The sequence below is a fragment of the Nycticebus coucang genome, chromosome 7 (genome assembly GCF_027406575.1).
Source record: "Nycticebus coucang isolate mNycCou1 chromosome 7, mNycCou1.pri, whole genome shotgun sequence".
NCBI classification, from domain to species: Eukaryota; Metazoa; Chordata; class Mammalia; order Primates; family Lorisidae; genus Nycticebus; species Nycticebus coucang.
In genome coordinates, this window is record NC_069786.1 from 55031895 (window position 1) to 55055822 (window position 23928).

General features: G+C 36.4%; 1 protein-coding gene across 19 annotated transcripts in view; it reads right to left on the reverse strand.

Annotated features, from left to right (window-relative positions):
- The window catches only part of BAZ2B (bromodomain adjacent to zinc finger domain 2B), a 303102-nt gene that overhangs the window by 156792 nt on the left and 122382 nt on the right, over positions 1-23928 (reverse strand). For all 19 annotated transcript variants that reach the window (XM_053596953.1, XM_053596957.1, XM_053596946.1 and 16 more), the window contains one exon: positions 11213-11359. In XM_053596953.1, coding sequence (XP_053452928.1) covers positions 11213-11357 — 145 coding nt within the window. In that variant the 5' untranslated portion in view covers positions 11358-11359. The remainder of the gene's footprint in view (positions 1-11212; positions 11360-23928) is intronic.

Consider the following 23928-nt stretch of genomic DNA (forward strand, 5'->3'; position numbering starts at 1 on the left):
TAGTACTCGTGAGGTTAACTTTGATCACTGGGTTAAGTTCATGTCTGCCAGGATTCCCCAGTGCAAAGCTACAATTTTCTCTTCAAACAGTATTTTTATTAGAAAAGAAGTTACTAAAAACATAGGTAGCTTTGGGAATAAAAGTTACCACTTCATAACATCAAACATAGTGAACAAGCTTTTGATTCGGTACAGCAAATGATGTACTAATACTCGGGCAAATGACTGTATTTCTTTTCTTTTTTTTTTTTTTGCAAAGACCATATTCTTGTGCTAATTTTAGTATTATTTTCTGGCTGTAGACCTCTGCCCACTTGCAACACACTTCCCCAAGACACTTTGCCAACAGGATAGCAAAAGCAGCATTTAAACCCCCTAAACTAAAGACTTGGTGGACTTCCCACTTGGATTCCCCCACATCTGCTGACTGAGGTTTCATTCCCCCTCTTCTGCTCATCATACTTATCAATCTTTCTCTCTGTCAATATACTCTATCTGGTTGCTTATCCACGTGGTCTGTGGTTTCATTCTTCAAACCCTGAGACGAAGGGTTAGAGAGAAATTCTGGCCACCTTATATCCCAGTCAAATGGCCACATAAAATTAACCATCACAACGTTTAACCTGAGACAAAGAATGAGAAAAAATTAGCCTTGTGAAGAACTTTCAGACAGAAGAAAGCATATTCAGGGTCCCAAAGTGGGCAAGGAAGTCTTATATGTGAAGAAGTACAAGATCAGGGAGGCTGAAAGATAATGGGCCAGAATGAGAACAGTACCAGATAAATTTGAAGAGGTAGGCAGGATTAAATCCTTGAGGATACTTAGCATTATGCATGAATTAGGTTGAAATGTACAAAACACTCAAAATGGTTAGGTGAAAAGGTTAATTTAATGACTCACATAATTCATATAATTTGGAAAAGACTCACTTTAGATGTTAAAGCTAGATATAAGGATTACAAAGACATAGTTTCTCTCTTCTCTCTTGGCTCTACTTCCTCAGATGGGCCCTTTCTCCCAGATCTATAGAGGGAAAGCACCAACAAAAATCCCTCTTTGGGTGGCAGGTTCAAACCCAGCCCCAGCCAAACTGCAACAAAAAAATAGCCGGGCGCCTGTAGTCCCAGCTGCTCAGGAGGCTGAGGCAAGAGAATCGTGTAAGCCCAAGAGTTAGAGGTTGCTGTGAGCCGTGTGACGCCACGGCACTCTACCCGAGGGCGGTACAGTGAGACTCTGTCTCTACAAAAAAAAAAAAAAAAAAAAAATCCCTCTTTGGTTTTGATTAGTCTGACTTGCATCATGTGCCCATTCTTTAACCAGTCATACTGATGTAGGAAATATGACGTCTGGATTAGCTAGCCTTCTCTGGAGTCTTTAAAAGGTGAATTCATGGTCTAATATCTTACAACAACAACAATTTAAACAAACAAACAAACAAAAACCCTCCAGGCCCAGATGATTTCACTGGTGAATTCTACCAAACATTTAAGGAAGAAATAATACCAGTTCTATATTCTTAAAAAAAACAGACTAATAAACAAGAGAAACAAAAATCTTCTCAATTTATTTCCAAAAAAAAAAAATGGTAAGGAAACCACTGAACTCTCATGAACATAGGTACAAAATACCTTAATAAAATTTTATCAAATCTACCTAACAATTGCAATCAGTGTAACCTGGCTTATTGTACCCTCAATGAATCCCCAACAATAAAAAAAAAAAATAAAAAAAATAAAAATTTTATCAAATCACATCCAACAATATTTTAAAAGAATAACGCATCATGACCAAGTGCGATTAATCTGTGAAATGCAAGACTGATTTAATATTAAGAAAATTAATCAGCTCGGTGCCCGTAGCTCAGTGGTTAGGGCTCTGGTCACATATACTGGGGCTGGTGGGTTCGAACCTGGCCCCGGCCTGCTAAACAATAATGACAACAACAACAACAATAGCCAGGCATTGTGGCAGATCCCAGTCCCAGCTACTTAGGAGGCTGAGGCAAGAGAATCACTTAAGCCCAAGAGTTTGAGGTTGCTGTAAGCTGTGATGTCACAGTACTTTACCAAGGGTGACATAGAAAGACTCTAACTCAAAAAAAAAGAAAGAAAAGAAAGAAAATTAATGTATTTTATTATGTTAGCAAGTCAAAACTGAGAAACCAGATGATCATCTCAGTAAATACAGAAATAGTGACAAAACTCAATAACAATTCATTAAAAAAAAAAAGCAAATAACAACAAAAAAACCATCTCAGCAAAATAGGAATAGAAGAGAACTTCCTCAGTGACTGCCAAGGTGAGGATGGGAAGAAGGAATGCATCAAAAAAGACACAAATCAACTTTTTTTAGGTGATGAAAATATTCCCTAACTTGGAGGTTATATGAATATCTATGTATCAAAATTAATTAAAGTACACACTTAAAATGGTGAATTTTACTGTACCTAAATAAAAAAACTAAAAGTATGGGGAAGGTGAGTTGCATAATGGCTTCACTCCATTAGGAGAGGAACAGGTCAAAGCAGGGCAAGCTTATAAGTGGAGAGGCCAGTTACAATGAACTGTAAAGATTCAGGGGAGAGATTTTAATGCAGTGGAGACAGAGGAAATGTATGATCACGGATAGATTCCGCAGTTTGAACAGTGGTGTCCTGACTGAACCAGAGATAATTTTTTTAAGCAAATCAATTCAGGAGTAACGCTCTGGCTCCATTCATAGGGGCAAGGAGCCAGTTCTTCAATAATTTTATAAGTACCTAATTTCTTATATTAAATCTCTTTGGGCTTAAAATAGCTTTAGTGATACATACTATTGTTTGATGACTAATACATTAACCAACAGCCAAACTGGTGACAGCTGCAAAACCAAAAAGATAATTCAGGCGGTTATACTGGTCTGATATCTGATAACCATATACTTTTTGAAGTAATACTAAATGAGAAGTGCTGAGAATGTTGATGTACCCCCAAAATTCAAATGTTGGAACTTAATACCCAATGTGATAGTATCAAAAAGTGAGGCCTTTGGAAAGTGACTAATTTATGAGGGCTCTGCCCTCATGAATGGAATGAATTAGTGCCTTTATAAAAGAGGTCTAGGGCGGTGCCTGTGGCTCAGTCGGTAAGGCGCCGGCCCCATATACCGAGGGTGGCGGGTTCAAACCTGGCCCCGGCCAAACTGCAACCAAAAAATAGCTGGGCGTTGTGGCAGGCGCCTGTAGTCCCAGCTACTCGGGAGGCTGAGGCAAGAGAATCGCTTAAGACCAGGAGTTGGAGGTTGCTGTGAGCTGTGTGAGGCCACGGCACTCTACCAAGGGCCATAAAGTGAGACTCTGTCTCTACAAAAAAAAAAAATAATAAAATAAAAGAGGTCTAAGGAAGCTAGCTGTCCTGCCTCCTTTTCAATCATGTGAGGACACAGCATGAAGGCACCACCTTTTTGGAAGCAGGGAACAGGACTTCGCCAGACACCAGATCTGCTGGTGCCTTGATCTTGGATTTCCCAGCACCAAGAGCTATGAGCAATTTCTGTTGTAAGACCCAGTCTATTGCCGCTGGTATGGACTAGAACAGGGAGTAAATGAAGTCTTAAAAAGAACATGCATACGTCCAGGCACAGTGGCTCATGCGTGAGACTCCTTGAACTCAGGAGTTCGAGATCAGCCTGAGCAAGAGCAAGACCCCATTTCTACTTTAAAAAAAAAAAAAATTAGAAAAACTAGCTGGGCATTGTGGCACACACCTGTAGCCCCAGCTTCTTGGGAAGCTGAGCAAGAGGATTGCTGAACCCAGGAGTTCGAGGTTGTTGTGAGTGATGACGCTATGGCACTCTATCCAGGGTGACAGAGTGAGACACTGTCTTACAAAAAAAAGAAAACTGCATGCATACAAGATAAAAACTCAATTCAATTCAAGTTGGGGGAGGGGGAAGGAGTAAAGAGGAAGAGGGAATGGGAAAGAGGTACTCGTGTGCTCCCACCTAATGGGGACAATGTAAGGGTATATGGCACACCTCCTGAGGGACTTTACCTAACAGATACAAACATTGTAATCTAATTGTTTGTACCCTCAAATTAGTCTGAAATTAACAAAAAAATACAAACAACCTTAAAGGTAAAGGAGAATTTCTTAAGACACAAAAAGCATAGCCATAAGTAAAAATGTTGATAAATTACACTACATGAAAGTTGGAAGTTCTATTCATCAAAAGACAACGTAGAATTAAAACACATACCACAGACTAGGAAAAAGTATCTCCTAAACATAAAATTGAAAAAAGAACTAGCATCTGGTATATAAAAAGAACTCATAAATCTACAATAAAAAGATACACAACCCATTAGAAATATGTACTAAAGCCCTAAGCAGATAAATACAGAAAGCTAAAAATTATTAAAAGGCACCTCAATAAAACATTACTTCATATTACTCACTGACAAAAATCAAAAAGTCTGACAAGGACAAGTGTTAGAGTGAATGATAAGCATCAGGAATTCTAATATACAGCTGGTAGGAAAATAAACTGGTACTACAGTAAGTTGAAGACATCTTCAGAAATGCTCATATCCATCAGGATCTGTGTATAATGACATTTATAACAGCACTGTCATTGGCACAGGCAGAAAACAACTCAAACATCCACAATAACAGTGTGGAGATATAAGTATAGTCCTCTCAAATGAAACACGCAAAAAGTTAACTTATTCTTACTCTTTCTAAAATTTATTCCTCCTCCACATTTCTTTTTTTTTAATTTTAGATTGACATGAGGATACAAATGTTTAGGTTACATTGTTTTCATTTTTAAGGTAAAGTTCAAATTGTAGTTGAGCCCTTCATCCAAGGAACATGCTCAATGCCCTCACATTGGGCACCTTAGGTGAGATCCTGCTAATTACCGTCTCTACTCCCCCCTTCGCTCCCCCTCACCAGACAATACTAGTGTTGTTTTTTGTTTCATGTGGGCATGCGGTTGTTTATATATTGGTTTCATATTAGTAATGAGTACATTGGATGCTTTCCTTCCCTCATTTTTGTGATACCTTGCTAAGAAGAATGTTTCAACTCCATCCAGGTAAACACAGAAAATGTAAAGTTTCCATCTTTTCTTATGGCTGAATAGTAATCCAAGGCATACATATAAATAGTCCGTTAATGCATTCATAAATTGACAGGCACTGAGGTTGATTCCATGTCTTGGCAATTGTGAACTGAGCTGCAATAAACATTATAGCGCAAATACTGCCACAATTCCTTAGTGTGGTACCTGAAGTTTTAAATTATCTGACCTTGGTCTATTCCTCTACTTGACCTCCTTTCTGTCCTTAGCCATAGTAGATATTGACAATCCATTCTTTCTTCTTCCTTTCAAAGGGAACTCCCCATTTAATTCAGGATGGCATTATGCTCAGCTGAAATCTATTCTTTCTTAAAGCTGAGATAACCACTCCCATTTCTAATGAAAGAAAATTAAGTAAAAATCTCTGGATAGGGCTTCTGGGAAAGCTCTTTAAAAGGGGTCAAAGTCTGGGCGGCGCCTGTAGCTCAAGGAGTAGGACACCGGTCCCATATGCTGGAGGTGGCGGGTTCAAACCCAGCCCCGGCCAAAAAAAAAAACCCCCACAAAAAAAAGGGGTCAAAGTCAACTGCCCTGCAACTTTTGCCTTCCCCCTTTCTTCCTGGGAAGGAAGTGGTGTAGGTAGATTAGCACTCTTACACACATGTGAGCATGAAAAGTCCCATACTTTAGAAGACAATAAAAAATTAGAAAAAGTTAAGCTCTGTGATGATATTACCCATCCCAGGACTGCCAGTGTACGGAATGGTATTTATTCGTGATGCTTTCCTATTCCCAGTTAATCATATCATAACTGACACATACCCTAAAAATAGATGCCTTACTGATCAACATATAATTTCCTCAATATATGTGTATCATGATTTGGCACACTTCTGTAGAAGTCTGCAAGTAAGATACATGCGTAAATTTGTCTTCTTAAAGGGAAAGCAGACATACTCTAGCTTTAACCATTTTATACATTTTATATTGGCACAAGCTTTTGTTTGAAGGGGTCTATATCCAAAATAGACTGAAAATGACTGGTCTATGGCACAGTTTAACTATCATTGAAATTTCTCAAAGTACCATCTTTATATCAGATTAAATGACCACAAATCTCAAATAACCTCACTCTGTAAAGTTTAAGCGTGGAACTATTCTTAAATACTATTCTCTCAGCTTTCACCCAGAACCAGTATGTGGAATAGTTTTTGAGTATCTAGGAAACTGGCATGTAAGATATTGTGCATCATTTGTCCTTTTGTACATAAGTTTGATAGTAAATTCCCCATGACACTCAGGACCAGAAAAAGATTTTTTTCTGAGAAACTGATATACTTACTACCACTAGGGTAATACATATATAAGCCATGTAACCCTTTACGTTTTCCTTTATTCTCAACAGCTAGCTGGTTGAGTTTTTTTGTTCAATTATCTACAGCTTTCTTCAGGTAAGACCTTTTATTTGTTGAGTTGAGTTTTTTTGTTCAATTATCTCCAGCTTTCTTTAGGTAAGACCTTTTATTTTCTAGAGCTTATCTTTTGACATTTTAGTTAATGGTTTTTCCTTGTTGTGCCTATTGAAAGATGTAGCACATTATTTTTTAGGAGTAGGCAGGTCTTTTAAAATCATTCCTTAAGGGAAAATACAACAAAAGAATAACAAAAGCCAGATATGCAGATAACCTTAGATTAATTTTTTCCTGCAGTCTGATTTTTTTTTCATTTTTTGAGATAGAGTCTCAGTCTGTTGCCCAGTCTAGAATACAGTGGCATCATCATAGCTCCCTACAACTTCAAACTCCTGGGCTCAAGTAATCCTCTCACCTCAGCCTCCAGAGTCTGGGACTATAGGCACCTGCCACCACATCTAGCTAGGGTTTTCCTATTTTTAGTAGAACAAGGGTCTCACTCTTGCTTTGGCCAGTCTTGAACTGCTGACCTCATGTGATCCTCCCTCCTTGGCCTCCCAGAATGCTAGAATTACATGTAGTGTTATTTACTATTCAAATTATTGTAATAAAATCAAGGGTGTATTGTGAGAGGCAATCTTTCAAAGGCCATAGGAGTCCCAACATGTTATTGCTGGATATGCTAAGAATACAAAGCCTTGACTATTCTTTAACTTGGCTACATTTTAGGAGTAATCTTGAAGGATAAGGCAGTATCTCTTCCCAGACAGAAAGTAGGCTTGCTTTCATTTACTATAAAAGCAGTGGATTCTTCAAGCTCAGCATTCCTCAGCTATAACATGAACTCACTGCATGCATAAGATCCAAATGGACTTTTCCATATTGCCCCTGTGGAACTTGGGCCTGGAGAACCAATGCCAATATGATTCTTATGTTGTTTGCTGTGCCATAAGCAAGAAAATCTCTGATCAAGGAATCTCATGTCTACCACCAGCATCCAAATAGCAAAAATCTAGCTTGTAAGTAGGTTTAATCTCAGACCTTGACAAGGTGTTGATTCAATAGAAAGTAGTTAATCATTCAAAGTTTGAAAGGCTTGAATTAAATCTTTGATAACTCAGAGGAATTTCTATAATGAAGATGACAGAAAATAAATAACTGTTTCTCTAAAATAAAATAATTTTAAAACACCGGGCGCGGTGGTTCACACCTGTAATCCCAGCACTGTGAGAGGCTGAGGAGGGAGAATTGCTTGAGCTTAGGAGTTCAAGACTCCCCTGAGCGACAGTGAGACCCTGACTCATGAAAAAAATGGAAAAACCCAGCCGGGTGCCGCGGCGAGCGCCTCAAATCCCAGCGGCTTCCAGAGGCTGAGGCAGCGGGGTGCCCACAGCCCGAGTCTGAGGTTGCGGTGAGCTACAATGCCCACTGCACTCTGCTCAGGGGCATAGGGTGGGACCCTGAATCAACAACAACAACAACAAAATAATAATTTTAAAACAACAGAATGATGACAAAGGTCTCATTAATAAACTGGTGAGGCTCTGACATTTTAAAGATGAAAATTCCATTTTGTTGGCTGGGCACCTGTAGCTCAGTGATTAGGGTGCTGGCCACATGCTCTGGGGCAGGTAGATTTGCTCCCGGCCTGGGCCTGTGAAACAAAACAAACAAACAAACAAATAGCTGGGCATTGTCGGGCACCAATGACTGAGGCAAGAGAATCATTTGAGTCTGAGTTTGAGGTTGCTGTGAGCTATGACACTAGGGCACTCTACCAAGGGTAACAAAGTGAGACTCCATCTCAATTTAAAAAAAAAAAGAAAATTTCGGGCGGCGCCTGTGGCTCAGTGAGTAGGGCTCCAGCCCCATATGCCGAGGGTGGCGGGTTCAAACCCAGCCCCGGTTAAACTGCAGCCAAAAAATAGCCGGGCGTTGTGGCGGGCGCCTGTAGTCCCAGCAGCTCAGGAGACTCAGGCAAGGGAATCGCGTAAGCCCAAGAGTTAAGAGGTTGCTGTGAGCCGTGTGACGCCACGGCACTCTACCCGAGGGCGGTACAGTGAGACTCTGTCTCTACAAAAAAAAAAAAAAAGGAATTAAAAAACAAAAGAAAATTTCATTTTGTTGTCTCAATCAAAAAAATCAAAGAGATCAAATTCTTTAAGATAAGTGGTCAAGTCCATTATTACTCTATGATTTTATTTTAAAATAAAATTATTAGATAATAGGCCACACACAATAAATCAAGCAAGGGAACACAGGAAAATAAAATAAACCGAGTGATGCAAGACAGTTTAACTGAGTATTCTCTTAAGTAATCATGTGTTAGAAGAGAATAAAAGGCTTAATTTAAGCATGAATCCACAACATTAAGAAAGTTAAAAACAGGGCGGCACCTGTGGCTCAGTCGGTAAGGCGCCGGCCCCATATGCCGAGGGTGGCGGGTTCAAACCCAGCCCCGGCCAAACTGCAACAAAAAAATAGCTGGGCGTTGTGGCGGGCGCCTGTAGTCCCAGCTACTTGGGAGGCTGAGTCAAGAGAATTGCCTAAGCCCAAGGATTTGGAGGTTGCTGTGAGCTGTGTGACGCCACGGCACTCTATCGGGGGCGATAAGGTGAGACTCTGTCTCTACAAAAAAAAAAAAAAAAGAAAGTTACAAACAAAACGTGGGCTGGGTGTAGCGACTCATGCCTGTAATCCTACCACTCTGGGAGGACCAGGAGAAAGGATTACTTGAGCTCAGGAGCTCAAGACCAGCCTAAGCACGAATGAGACCTTGTCTCTACTAAAAATAGGAAAAATTAGCCAGAGGTGCTGGAGCATGCCTGTAGTCCCAGTTATTGGAGGGTGGATGAGGCTGAGGCAAAAAGATTGCTTAAGCCCAGGAGTTTGAGGTTACAGTGATCTACTGTGACACCACTGAACAGAGTGAAACTCTGTCTCAATAAATAAACAAACAAACAAACAGTGATTTTTACCTAAAAGTGAAAAAACTCACATTGTAGGCACTAAAAATATGTGTTACTATGTGATAAAACTTTTGAATAAATAGAAATAAACTATCGTTAAAAAAACTTATTAAGTTTCTAAATTAAAAAACTCTACACTTTTTTATTAGCAAATAATAATTAAAAACAAATTTCTTTCTAGACAAGGATAATTTCTGATGTTATTCAGCAACTCAGCACACTCCACTACTTTTACAACTCCCAACAACCAACAAACAAAAAATAGTCCCAACAAAGTATTCTGTCCCGAAAATAACAAAACACAACAAAAAATAGTGCCCAACATATGATTAATCAGAATTGCAAGCAATTGCAGTGTTGTTAATTCAGAAAACTAAATGAGAAAAGGTGTTCTGAAAACTTAAGGCTCTGTAGTCAAGGATGCTACTGAACTTTGAACATTAAAAAATGACATTTCTTTAGAAACTTTGTATTTTAAAGAATGATTCAGAAATAAATACAAATTAAGACAGCAGATTAGAACATATTGAAAAGAACTGACAACAAAGAGGAAGAAGAATTACAAAAACCTATAATTATAAAAGTAGAACAGTGTATAAGTTAAAAAGCCAATCTTGGCATAACCATATTTTTGAGCACAGCATAGCATCAGTGGACCTTAGAGTTTAGCCATCATTGTAAACATAAGAAAAATGTCAATGAAGTTGTAAGTAACTTGATGAAGATTGTACACTCAGTGCAAGAGAAGAAAGGTTATATCAATTTTTTAAAAAACACAATGCTATTTTGTGAAAACACACATGCCACATGAAAACTCTTACCATTTGATTACCAGTTATTTTGTTATTATATTAGAAAAATTGTTATATAGTGATATAATAACAAAATGACATCCTTGTCATTCCATTGATTAGAAAAACAAATAATTTTTAAAATATATTTCATAATTTGCTAGGGTATTTTATAAGCAAATATTCCATATTTATGCATTTCATTTATGTGGTATTACAAATCTAATTTTGAAAAAATAGACTATCATTTAGTTCGACTATTTACAAACATGAAATATCTATAAGATAAAAAATATCTAAGGTTAAAGTGATCCCTACTGATAAGAAAATGAGTCCATCAAGTTGAAGTGTTTTTGTTTTAAGAATGATATATTCTACCAAACCTGTATAAAAGGGCAAAGAATAATTTTGGGGGGTACTTAAATGTACCTTCCCAATAATCAAAATGAGGATATTTTCACTTTTGAAATAAAGCTCTCTTTTGAGTAATACAGACTTCGTTCACGTTAAAGAGAAATTTGTTATGCTCTAAACTTTTAAAATAGTTTCCATCAAGTCAACAACCTGCTTTAGTATACATCTGTGAACTGGGATAGCTGGAGGTTGCAAAGGTCATTTAAACATTGGAAGCAAATTTAGGGCAAAGGGACCACTGAGTGTATTTCTTCACTCCCTCATAGGCCTACTGTTTTAAAAAGACTTCACTTTACTAATCTATTAATTAAAACTTTAAAATAAATTAAGATGTTAAAATTAAACTTTAAAAAAGAATTCTGAATAAGCATGGAAAGCAAGGAATAATCAATGCGACCCCAGTCTAAAATCCAGAAAAGGTAAGGAAATTAGATGCTTAACGTAGCCATTATTCAACAGGTTAATGGGGGTCATGAAAACATTTTATTCAGAGCTCACTAAAACACAATGAATATAAATTATTTTTAAAATGGTATTCCAAAATTGAGTTAAAGAGATATTTACCACATGGGCTGATTGTAGAGCTAAGTGAAGCAACTCCAGTGGAAAGGCTGCATTTTGAAACTGCTGAAGCCACAGAAGGTGTAGAAGATGAAGTTGGTGGAGTAGAGGAGGCTGTTGAGGATGGTAACCGTTCTCCAGACTCCATATCTATGGGGGGAGGTGAATTCTCAGTATTATATAAGAAAATTATTCAAAAGAATTTAAAACATTTAAACTTTTTGTATACTTAAAAAAATAAATTTAGAAATGTATGTTCTTCAGAAATACATTAAATAGATAAAAATATATTTAAAAATAGCAATTTATAAAATTAGTTTAATGTAAAATAAATAAAATCTTCTAAAAGATAATCAGAGTTTTCTTGTATCAAACAAATTAAGTGATTTGAATAAAGTAATTTCATACAAACACGTGTTGCCACACCTTAGGGAAATTAACATGCTACATTCATCTTACTCTTCTTAAATCACCTCACCATCTATTCATTTACAAAATAATTTTCATATTATCTTACAAATCAAGAAAATAACCACCACATTTGAATGGACTGCATCTTTGTCTTCTAAATTCAGATAGCAATATGTTTAAAGGTCCTAAGTGTGCAAGAATTTGGCCTGGTAATTCCTAATACCGTGAGTCCCCCAACCTCCTCCAAAGAAGGCAAATACATTTTAGAGTTTTTACTGAAGTCAAATTTAAACCAGAATTTCAAATGGCCTTAGTATGACCCATTTATAATGACAAAACCACTTCTAAGCATCTTTATTAATTTGTTAGCTTTCATGGATATAATGTTGCATTGCTTATAGCAATAGTTGATGTACATATTAAAAATCCAGACTGCAGTAGGTTGTGGTCATTTAAATACAATATGCATGCATTAATAACACAATTAAGCAAGGAAATCATAAGGTTCACAGACGCTTTAATGATTACACAATCTATAGGGAAAAAAGATACTATTCAACTATAAGTGAGTTTATCAGCAATATGAAAACTCTTACCATGTAAATAATCAAACTATAGAAAGACTTTTGTATTAAATTCTATAGCTAATTCACATAATGATTGTATATTTCCTAACAAAAAGTTTGATTTCATTTTCAAATATTGACTAATTAAAATAACACAAGGCTAGTGTTTAAATGTTGATTGAATCTACAAAGCACATACATATTTTTTCTCATAACATAGACACACATGGGGAAGGTAATCTTGGACTGCCTGACACACAGCATCATTAGGAAGCCCTAGCATTTCAAGCATACCTAATTCAAAAACTTCTTTTCACATTCTGTCATTGCTGTCAGTTAAATCCACAGACAACAGTATTGCAATGATGAGTATGTCCATATTCTTACAGAATCCTTATCAGCATTCATCATTGGAAAGGCATAGTTACCACTGATAGCTTCACGGAACTTATGTTTATAGGGTAGGTTTGGGGTCATAAACAGGCACTAACGAACTCCGAAATATGTGCCAGTTTGATGGTATGGCCCATTCCTGACACATTTCTCTATAAATGATTTTCACCAAGTCTCATTTCACTAAATATAAAAACTGGATTTTTATTCTAGAAAAAATTTATAGAAAAAGGCTATTTTCTTCTTCACAGCTAGTAACATCATTGTGTCAAAGAATTCTAATGTGTACCACTGAAATGTATTACTTTACAAAAATAATGAAAGAATTTAAAAAAAATTGTCTTTGTATTCTGTAGCAAAAATAATGTAGTGACATAAGATAAGCACTTTGAGTACTTGGCATATAAGAGGTCAATAAATAATAGCTACTACCTTTTTAAATAGAATAATATGCTATGAAGTCCAGGTTTCTTTTGTTAATATAACTTGACTCAAGAATAAAGTAAGGAAAACCCAGAAGGCAAAATAAGCAGTCTCCTATACATACTGCTCATTGGAGATAACTTTTTTTTTTTTTGAGACAGAGCCTCACTTTGTCACCCTGAGTGGAATGTTGTGGCCTCAAAGCTCACAGCAACCTCCAACTCCTGGGCTCAAGCGATTCTCCTGCCTCCACCTCCAAGTATCTGGGACTACAGGCGCCTGCCCCAATGCCCAGTTATTTTGTTTTTCATTGCAGCCGTCACACTCTTAATGACACTTATTTTGATATGGCCCTTCAATTTGGGTTTGTCTGTTGTTCTCATGATTTGACTGAGTTTTAAAGCATTACTACAAAGGTATTGTGTTCTTAACACTAAGTATGTAATATCGCAAGATTTTAAATGGCAAAACAAAAACTTAAAACCAAACAACATACATATTTTTTTGTGTGTGTGAAAGGACTTTGGGAAATAGCAAATGAAGCAGAAATACCTTATGAGACATCAGACAAAATTATTCTCTGAATATGTTTGTAGGAGAACGATTCTATAGAAGAACCTCCATAGTTGACCACCTCCTTAATTTTCATAGACTGAACATGTACCACACGTACCTATTAGTACAGTAGGCCTCATTCCCTATGTTGATCACCTCCATATGTTGACCAGTTTGTTACAGTCCCTTGAGTGGGCATCTTGCACAGGTTCTACTATATTTATAAAATTTTTATTTACCTATATTTTCAGAAACAGTTATTTCAAGTAATTAAGTATATGATATTGTGGTTGAAAATATGAATATACTAAATAAATTTATTTCCTTTTTCATATGATACATTTTAAGTACCACTTAAACGATTTATTATATCTCAAATAGAAGCCCACTCCTAGTGAGGTATTCTGTGCTCTGGAATAAACCTTAGAGTTTCCTAAATACTAGTTTCTGTACTTAAAAAATGATGAGATTGAATTCAACTAGCTCTCAAGTTGCTATCAGAGTTTCATAAATGTGGTGGTTAAAAAATAAAGAACCTTCCCATCCCCAACAAACCAACCAAAATATATACCAAGAATTCATATTGCATTAAAATATTTAACAATTTAATTCCACTTTTTTCTTTTCCTTCCTCTCATTTGCCTTGATTTTATCTCTAAATGTGTATCATGGTAAATTATAGAGTTCTGTTAAAATCTTTTAAAGATTTACTCTAGTCTTACTTACACCTCAAGAGACCTGATGATTAGAAAATTATCCAAGAGTAAAGCACTGGTTTTCATTCTGCTCAGTAAATAATCTATTCAGGTAGTATCCTTTCCCATCCAAAGGATTAAATATTCCTTTGCACTGAGATAACTGTGTGGAAGATATTATCCTAAGACATATAAAAAAGATACAAAAAATTTAAGGGAAGATTTAGCAAGATTTAATATCCATGGGTGAACTAAACTCTATAAAAAGTCTATAAAGTTAAATATTTTTATATTTAAATAAAAATTTAAATATTCTAGACTTAGAACTAACAATATTGTATGGTTAACTGATCCTTTCATTTACAAAGGCAAGGGGCTCCAAACAATGAAGCAACAGACCTAAGAGATGCATGCTGGGACACACAGCCAGAGGGAAGCCTTGACAGCTGGTGGACTCAGGAATTGAGGGGAATGGTTGAGTGGGATGAACTGACAGGAGTGTGCTGTGGGTGTCTAGCCTCAGCCTCCCAAAGTGCCAGGATTACAGGCATAAGCCGCCATGCCCAGCCCCTTTTTTCTTTTTTAAAGGAAAGGTCACACTATATCACCCAGGCTGGTGTGCCGTGGTCCATCATAACTCACTCCTGCCTAGAACTCCTGGGTTTGAGCCATTTTCCTGCTTCAGTCTCCCAGTCAGCTAGGACTACAGGTGTGAGCCATCATATATGGCTAACATTTTTATTTTTGGTAGAGAGAGGGTCTTGCTATGTTGCCCAGGCTAATCTCAAACTCCTAGTCTTAGGTGATCCTCCCTCCTTAGCCTTCCAAAGTGCTGGGATTACAGGCATGAGCCACTACACCTGGCTATTTCTTTCTTTAATGACAGACATCACACCAACACTCTCACAGTTCAAATTCAGAAGTATAGTATTTTTATTGTATCATATTAATTTTCACATCTGTAATCCCTGCTTCTCACATGTCAAAAATCTTAGTTCATGTGCTGAAAATCTCAGTTCTTGACACTTCCAGCACTCAACACAGAATCATTCATTTCATTTATGACATAATATTCAAGTAATAACCTAACTCAATAATATGGTTACTGAAAACACAGTTCTTTCAATCCCTAGAATACAGTCCACCAGGGATAGACACTGAAAGTACAGCAGTTAAAAGTCATTTTAAATAGTTCTCTGTGTGGTTATACTTTTAACTAGACACATAGTCATTATATTTCATTCCAATGTTTAAGCATTCAATTAGACACTAAATAATTCTTATGAACCAAAAATCAGTTAAAGCCAGTAGTTTTCTCCTCCCTCTCCAACGGTACTATCTAAATCTACACTGTCCAAAAGGACAACCATTAACTTCATGCAGAAAATTAAATTTATTTTTTTTCAGAAAATTAAATTTAAATTAAGTAAAATTTAGACATCACCGGAAGCATATTTCAAGTGCTCAGTAGCTATCACATCATCATTACGGAAAGTTATATTATACAGTGATCTAAATAATAATACTCTTCTCTCAGACACTGATACCATACCGCTTAGTGAAGAAGCCTGTTTCATGTTGGGTAACTACAGGGTGTATGGTGACTTTAGGGTTAACTTTTGGGATACCTGTAGACTTAGAACTATCAAACCATGGGTTAATAGCTTTAGGGCTGATACTACTTTATTAAAGTTTTCTTGAGGGATGCTGAGGTGCACTTCTATGAATCAGGAATTAGTGCTATGAAAAACCTGAAACTAATCATGCCACAATGTTTTCCTCACAGAGTATATTTACCATTACCAAAAAATTGGGAATTTCATTAAAATCAATGGGAGACTATCTGAGGTGGAGTTTAGCTTATTTTCAAACCTAAATAACAAACTACTCAGAGGATAACTTCAAATAACTCGTTACATCTTTCACTACTTGTCAAATGTTTCTACCAAAATATCCCTATCATAAATGCTAAGAGTTTTTTTCTATTTGCAACACTGCAGGTCCAGTTATTACTGTAAGAAGAGGCCATAAACATATATTTGTTGTAAGTTCTCTATGTATTTGGAAAGAATTGAACAGATACAAAGGAGCATCACAGAAATGGATATCTTTGAATGGGTTTATCTTTATTCCTCCACTGATGGTAATTACACTCTTTGTAAAGGTAGAGTCTTTCAAGAATTGAAACTATGCATCATAACTCATGAGAGGTCATGAAATCCACACAGTAAATCATAAAAAAATAAAATATTCTGGGTCATTGTCAAAGATGTTTGGAAAATTCCTATTTGCCTTCCTAATAATGTATGGTTTTTATAGGGAAGCACAAAAGAATTTTACAATCTCTAATCATACTAGTTGCTAAATTAGAATGATCACAACTATATGTATACACAGTACAGTACTATAATGTATACACACACACACACTGCTGCTAGCTTTTTGCACTCAGTCCATTGATGAGAGCGGCTATACAACTCAGGGGCTCAACCTTCATGTCCATGACTAACAAATATGAGACATTAAATTAGCTGGGCACCTAGGATGACACCTAAATACTAACTTTTTATTCTGTAAACTCAGCTGAGGATACATCAAAGTTATCTCACCCAGATGCCACAAAAGATAGATAATTTTATGAAGTTTAACTATTTATGGAAATATCACATATTCAACCTTTCAGAAAGAATTTACTAAACCAGGAAGTATGCTAGGTACTTAGGATATAGTGAATAAGTAATTTAGGTTTAGTACTCTATACCTCAACAGTTTAAAGTCTAGTAGCTGAGAGCACTGGTGGAAACCTAACCAAAGCGGAGTTAAACAGATTCTTACTTGCACAACGTTGAGCTAAGTGAAAATATCAGGTATTAAAGATGTATGTATATGGAAAGAATTCAGGAAATGGGGTAGTCTTTGGGGTGGGAAGCGGGCATATGTACAGATGAGCAAACAGAGATATAGAAAGTAAATATGCAGTAGGAACATATTTATCTCTTACTTTGGTAATGACTAGGGACATTTATATTAAAAATTACACATTTTCTCATATTCTAAAAAATATAAAAACATTTAATATGAAAAAGTAAAATGCTTCTCAAAGCAGTCATTTTAGAACCCAATATTAAGTACAGATTTAAAATATTTTTTACATTTCATGATTCTAATTTTCTACTGATTGCACTTATGATTCATCTACACTTATAAATTTCAATGTCTATAGAGACCACATGATAGTACTACAGTAAAGTAGAAGAAACAAAACTGACTATCCAAAACCACATATACATTTTAATCAAAGAAGAAATAGTTTTAAAAAATTAATGCTACTATAGTAGACAATGAGAAATTTGAGAATTCTGATAAAATTTCAAGGATAAAGTATTATAGATTAAAAATTTATTCCAGGACAGCACCCACAGTTTAATGGTTAGGGTGCTGGCCACATACACCAAGGGTGGTGGGTTTGAGCCTGGCCCGGGCCTGCTAAACAATAACTGCCACCAAAAAATAGCTGGTGCTGTGGCAGACGCCAGTAGTCCCAGCTACTTGGGAGGCTGAGGCAGGAGAATCACTTAAGCCCAAGACTTGGAGGTTGCTGTGAGCTGCAATACCATGGCACTCTACCCAGGGCAACAGCTTGAGACTCTGTCTCAAAAAAAAAGAGTTGGAAAAAAATGATGGAAGAGCAGATGTACAGAGAAACTGAGTGGCCCTGAAAGAAAGAAGACGAAAGAATGGCTTCTCCCAGGTTCTTTTGCCTTTTAGATTTTCCTATATTCCTGGAGATTTCTCTGTACGCTACCAAATACCTGGCCTTTTACTTTAGCTTTGGTAGTTTATTGCCCCTGGCAACAGGCAAACAGAAAACTTCCTAAAACTGCCATGCTTGTTCTTGTCTTTTCTCATCTTTGCTCATCCTATTTAGCCCACTAACACATATTCTGATTTTTCCTTTTAATAATCCAAATACTATATCCTTTAAAATATAGACTCAAGAGTTGCTTTATCCATAAAGCTGTATCTGACTAATCCTAGGTCATAATTTCTCCCATCTTTGAGTTATGGAAGACTGTAGCTTCTAGCCAAGAAGCTGCTAATTACTTTGACTTTTTACAGTTCTGCATCTGTTTTATGATTTCAATGAGTTATTCGGCACACAGCCAGTATGTCTCTTGAGACTTAGTTTCTGGATCAGTACAGTGGGATTAATTACACTTACATCAAAGAGCTATTATAAAGGAAGAGCCTAGCACACACTTCCTGCTAGGGATTTTGTTCTTATGAGTTTGGCCAAGAGAATACAGAAGAAAATATCTTTATTTTCTTCAAACTAAAGATTCAAAAGTGGAAAAACAGCTCAATAAAAGTCCATATTATTTCTTTTATAAGTTAAATGTGAAGAATAAAATAAGTTTAAAATGTCAAGAGGATTTTCAATTCTAAGCAGATTTCTTTCACTGGTGAACCTGAATGGACGTTCAAGAGTGTTACTTCACTAGCCCCATCAATCTAGCCATCAAAAGTGTGTTATCTTTACTTTTATGTAATAGTATAATTTAAGTTTTATTTTTAGATAACAATGATACATTATTTTTTAGATAGCTAAAACAGTAAAACTGCTTTTTCTTAAGTTAACACACAATTTTATGACCTTGATTATTTAAAAAGCTAATTTATTCCAATTTAGCATTCCTTTTTTCAGTAATTTAGGGACCAAGTTTTTTCCTTTTGACATTAATAATCTCTAAATACCTACTATATTTCCTCCATCATTTAGTCAAATTATATATTAATTAAACATTTCAAATATACCCCATCTATTTTGCTCACAACAGTTATTATTTTCTGTATAGCATACATTTGTCCCTATCTTATTATATGGACATTTGGAAGAGCAAAAACCCTCTGTGACACTGCTCAGAGAGAAATTAAATGCTTTTATACTACAAGGCCCTAAGTGTACATCCCAAACATGTCTTAATATGACCTGTGTTGTAAGTGTATAATGAAAACAATTAACAGTTAAATAAAGTGATATAATTAATATATGTATGAGCCAAAACATTTTAGTTTTTCTGCAAAATAAAACGAAGTACCAACTCAATAATAAAACAACTCTAAAAATGAGCACTGGAATGGTAAAAAAAAAAATTAAGCATCCTTTATAGTTTACTGATTAGACTAAAATGAAAATAGTCTAATGATAAAACCATATATACTCATTGAAACTACGAAACTGTCGGTACTTTAAATGTTTATCCAGGCTCAGCGCCCATAGCTCAGTGGTTAGGGTGCCAGCCACATGCACCTGGGCTGGTGGGTTCAAACCCAGCCTAGTCTTGCTAAACAACAATGACAACAACAACAACAACAACAATAAAAATAGCTGGGCACTGTGGCAGGTACCTGGAGTTCCAGCTACTTGGGAGGCTGGCGGGAGCCTGGAGTCTCAGATACTTGGGAGGCTAAGGCAAGAGAATCGCTTAAGCCCAAGTGTTTGAAGTGGCGGTGAGCTGACATAGTGAGACTTTCAATAAATAAATAAATACTCATCAGAACACTCCACTTCAAATGTTGAAAAGTTAAGAATATTTGGATTCCTCAAAAGGTTAAACCTAAGAGTTACCATATGAGCTAGTAATTATTCTCCTAGATAAGACTTCTACTCCTATTCTTGGTTATATACTCTAGAGCAGTGGTTCTCAACCTTCCTAATGCCGCGGCCCTTTAATACAGTTCCTGTGGGTTGTGACCCACAGGTTGAGAACCCCTGACTAGAGAAATGAAAACATATCTGCATAAAAACTTGTACCAGAATGTTCATAGCTATTATTCATAAGAACCCCAAAATGGAAATAACCCAAATGGCTATCAACTGATAAATAAATAAAATGTGGTATATCTATACAATGAAGTGTTACTCAGCAGAAAAAGAAATGAAGTATTGATACATGACACAAAACAGAAGAATCTTGAGAACAATAAGGCTAACAGAAAGAAGCTAATCACACAGATGCCTGTAAATCCAGCACTTTGGGAAGCCCAAGGCAGGAGGATTACTGGAGGCTGAGAATTAAAAACCAGTCAAAGCAACTAGAACAACATATTGAGACCCCCCTACTATCTTTATATAAAATAGATAAATCAGGCAGGCATGGTGTCATGCACCTGTAATTCTAGCTACTTTGGAGTCTGAGGCAGGAGGATTGCTTGAGCCCAGTCAGAAATTCAAGGCCGCAGTGAGCTATGATAACGCCACTGCACTCTAGCCTGGACAACAGAGAGAGACCCTGTCTCAAAAAAATGAACAAAAGGTAAGGGAAGGGGGAGGGGAGGGAGAGGGAAAAGGAGCAAGGGGAGGGAGGTGGAGGGAAAGGAAGAGGGGAGAAGAGGAGAGAGGAGGTGACCAAATAGAAACCCATCTCAATGACCATATGTTACATGATACCAATTAAATGAAATATCCAGAAAAGACAAATCTACAACCTACAGAGACAAAAACCAGATTAGTGGTTGCCTAGAGCTATGGGTAAATAGAGAGAAAATGGATAATGACTACTAATGGGTACTAGTTTTCCATGATGAAATGTTTTAATTGATTGTGGTGATGAATACACTAAAAAGTGGATTGTATACTTTAAATGGGCAAACTGAATGATACATGAAGTATATCTCCAGAAAGTTGTCTTTAAAAAAAAAGACCGGCCCCATATACCGGAGGTGGTGGGTTCAAACCCAGCCCTGGCCAAAAACTGCAAAAAACAAAAAACAAAAATTAAAGAAAGAAAGAAAGAATATTTGGATCTCTCACTGACAGAATGTTATTTGACTTAATGAATTCTCTACTGAAATTTTAAAGTCAGTATTATCGATACTTCCCTAGCATGACTTTTCAGGTGTTATAAGAAGAGATGTTAAGACAGAAAATCAGGTCACTTACAAAACTCACTCAAGTACTCAACCATTTGTACCTCTGTATTATATATGTTAAAAATATATATTATATATATATTATTTGCATATAATATAAGATATATAAATAATATTGCTAAAGCTACATTATTCTGTTTAGGGACTGAACAGTTTATTGAGATTGTAAGTACCTAAGTATTTGCCAAAACTTTTTTTCCTTTTTTTAATAGGGGGCTTTAATAAAGATAAATAAGCCTGAAATTTTAAACCACATAAACTATTCACTCGCTTTGGCTTATTCTGCTCCCTAAATATCTTCTCTCTCTTTCCACTATCACCTTAGTACAATCCTAAAGCAGTTCTTACTGGAAATAAGATCCAGTAAGCTATTGTATTGTAAGATATTGGATACAATATCCTTCTAAGAGGTCTGCTTCTTTCCTCCAATCCCACTCACACAGCCAACAGTAATCTTGTTTATAAAAAATCAGTAATCATTTCAACATAAAAATCTGATCCTACCACTCCCCTTCTTAAAATCTTTCAATGTCTCTCTATCATCTATGATAAAATCCCAGGTCCTCTGGTAGGCATAAAAAACACTCCTTAATAGGTCTCTGACTTCTCTGGACTCCTTTCCCACTTTCTTCTCATAGATTAGGTTGACTAACTTCTTGCCATTCCCAAATACACTAAGGTCTCCCCTGCATCCATGCCATCCATGCCATGTGTTTGGCACATGTTTGCTCTCCTTCAAATGTGTTTTACTTATTCTCTGCCTTACTCCTTCACAACCATTCTGACTCATGAAAAGAGCCTTAAGTATTCCTTTCTTGTTCTTGGGTATTCCCTAATTAAAGCATTTATAACATTATGCTACACAGAAATTTTCTATTTTGATATCTGGCTTCCAACCACATTGTGCAATCCTTGAGAAGTAAAAACTACTATATATTATCCTTACAGCCTTATTGCCTTAATAAAAAGTTTGAACAAAAATGCATGATAATCATTAAAATTTATATGAAACTTTACAACTTACAAAAGCAGTGTGGATACTCATTTTACCTGAACAACAAATCTTAAAGTAGGTATGTCAGATATTATTTCAATTTTGTAGATGAGAAATTCTTTTCTTTTTTTTTGACAGTGTCACTTTGTTACCCTTAGTAGACTGCCATGGTGTCATAGATCACATCAACCTCAAACTCTTCAGCTCAAGCGATCCTCTTGTCTTAGCCTCCCAAGTAGGTAGGACTACAGGTGCACACCACAATGCCCAGCTATTTTTAGAGACAGGGTCTCTCTCTAGCTCAGGCTGGTCTCAAACTCCTGAGCTCAGGCAATCCACCTGCCTCGGTCTCCCAGAGTGCTAGGATTACAGGTATGAGCCACCACACTCGGTCTATGGATAAGAAATTCTTAAGTTATAATACATACTACCAATTATCAATTTAGAAAAACAAGTAAGAAGAAATTTAGAAAAATATATCATTGTCTCTTATGAATTTTTTAATACAAGAATAACATTAAAATAACTTCATAAATATATTTTTCTATAACTAAATTGTGTATCAATTTTTCAGTTTCTGAAGTTGAAAAATGTTGCCCAATCAGACCTACACATCTCCTTTATCATTCTAAACTCAACAAATATTAAAGGACTCTGAACAGGTAACAGTTGGATATACCCTTGGCAATCACGATCTTAATTTTGAACACATGCTCCTGTTTCTACTTAACTCTACTCTCCTGTCATTCCTATCAACTTTTCATTCTTCCTCAGTTTTCTGATTTAATGGTTTCATTTGTTATTTGTGTAAGACCTTAGCTTTCCTGGATTAACTATTTTGATACCCTAAGCTAACCCCAATGTTTCTGGCTACTTTGTTGAACAAACACCACATCCTTATTAAAATTAGTACAAAGTAGGCTCGGCACTTGTAGCTCAGCAGCTAGGACGCCAGCCACATACACCAGAGCTACTGTGTTCGAATCCAGCCCTGGCGCCTGCCAAAAAACAATGACAACTAACTACAACCAAAAATTAGCCGGGCATTGTGGCAGGCACCTATCGTCCCAACTACTTGGGAGACTGAGGCAAGAGAATCACTTAAGCCCAAGAGTTTGAGGTTGCTGTGAGTGGTAACATCACAGCACTCAGAGGGCCACATAGTGAGACTGTCTCAAAAAAAAAAAAGTACAAAGTAGACTTTATCATACATTCTAAACGTTTCATCAGTTAATCCAACATCATTATGATAATACTATAAAAAAGTCACTTCATCCTTATGTAGAAGCAGTCCTCACTCTGTCACAGGTATGAAAATATTAAGTCATGCAAAATGACCCTATCGTTCTTCTGTAATTTTGTACTCAGGAGCAAAAGATTTTAGATTACTTTTTTTTCATTATTATTATTAAATCATAGCTGTGTATATTAATGCGATCATGGGGCACCATACACTGGTTTTACAGACCATTTGACATATTTTCATCACACTGGTTAACATAGCCTTCCTGGCATTTTCTTAGTTATTGTGTTAAGACATTTATAGTCCACATTTACTAAGTTTCACATGTACCCTTGTAAGATGCACCGCAGGTGTAATCCCACCAATCACCCCCCCTCTGCCCATCCTACCACCTCTCTCCCCTCCCTCTCCCCCGTCCCCATATTCTTAGGCTATAACTGGGTTATAGCTTTCATATGAAAGCCATAAATTAGTTTCATAGTAGGGCTGAGTACATTGGATACTTT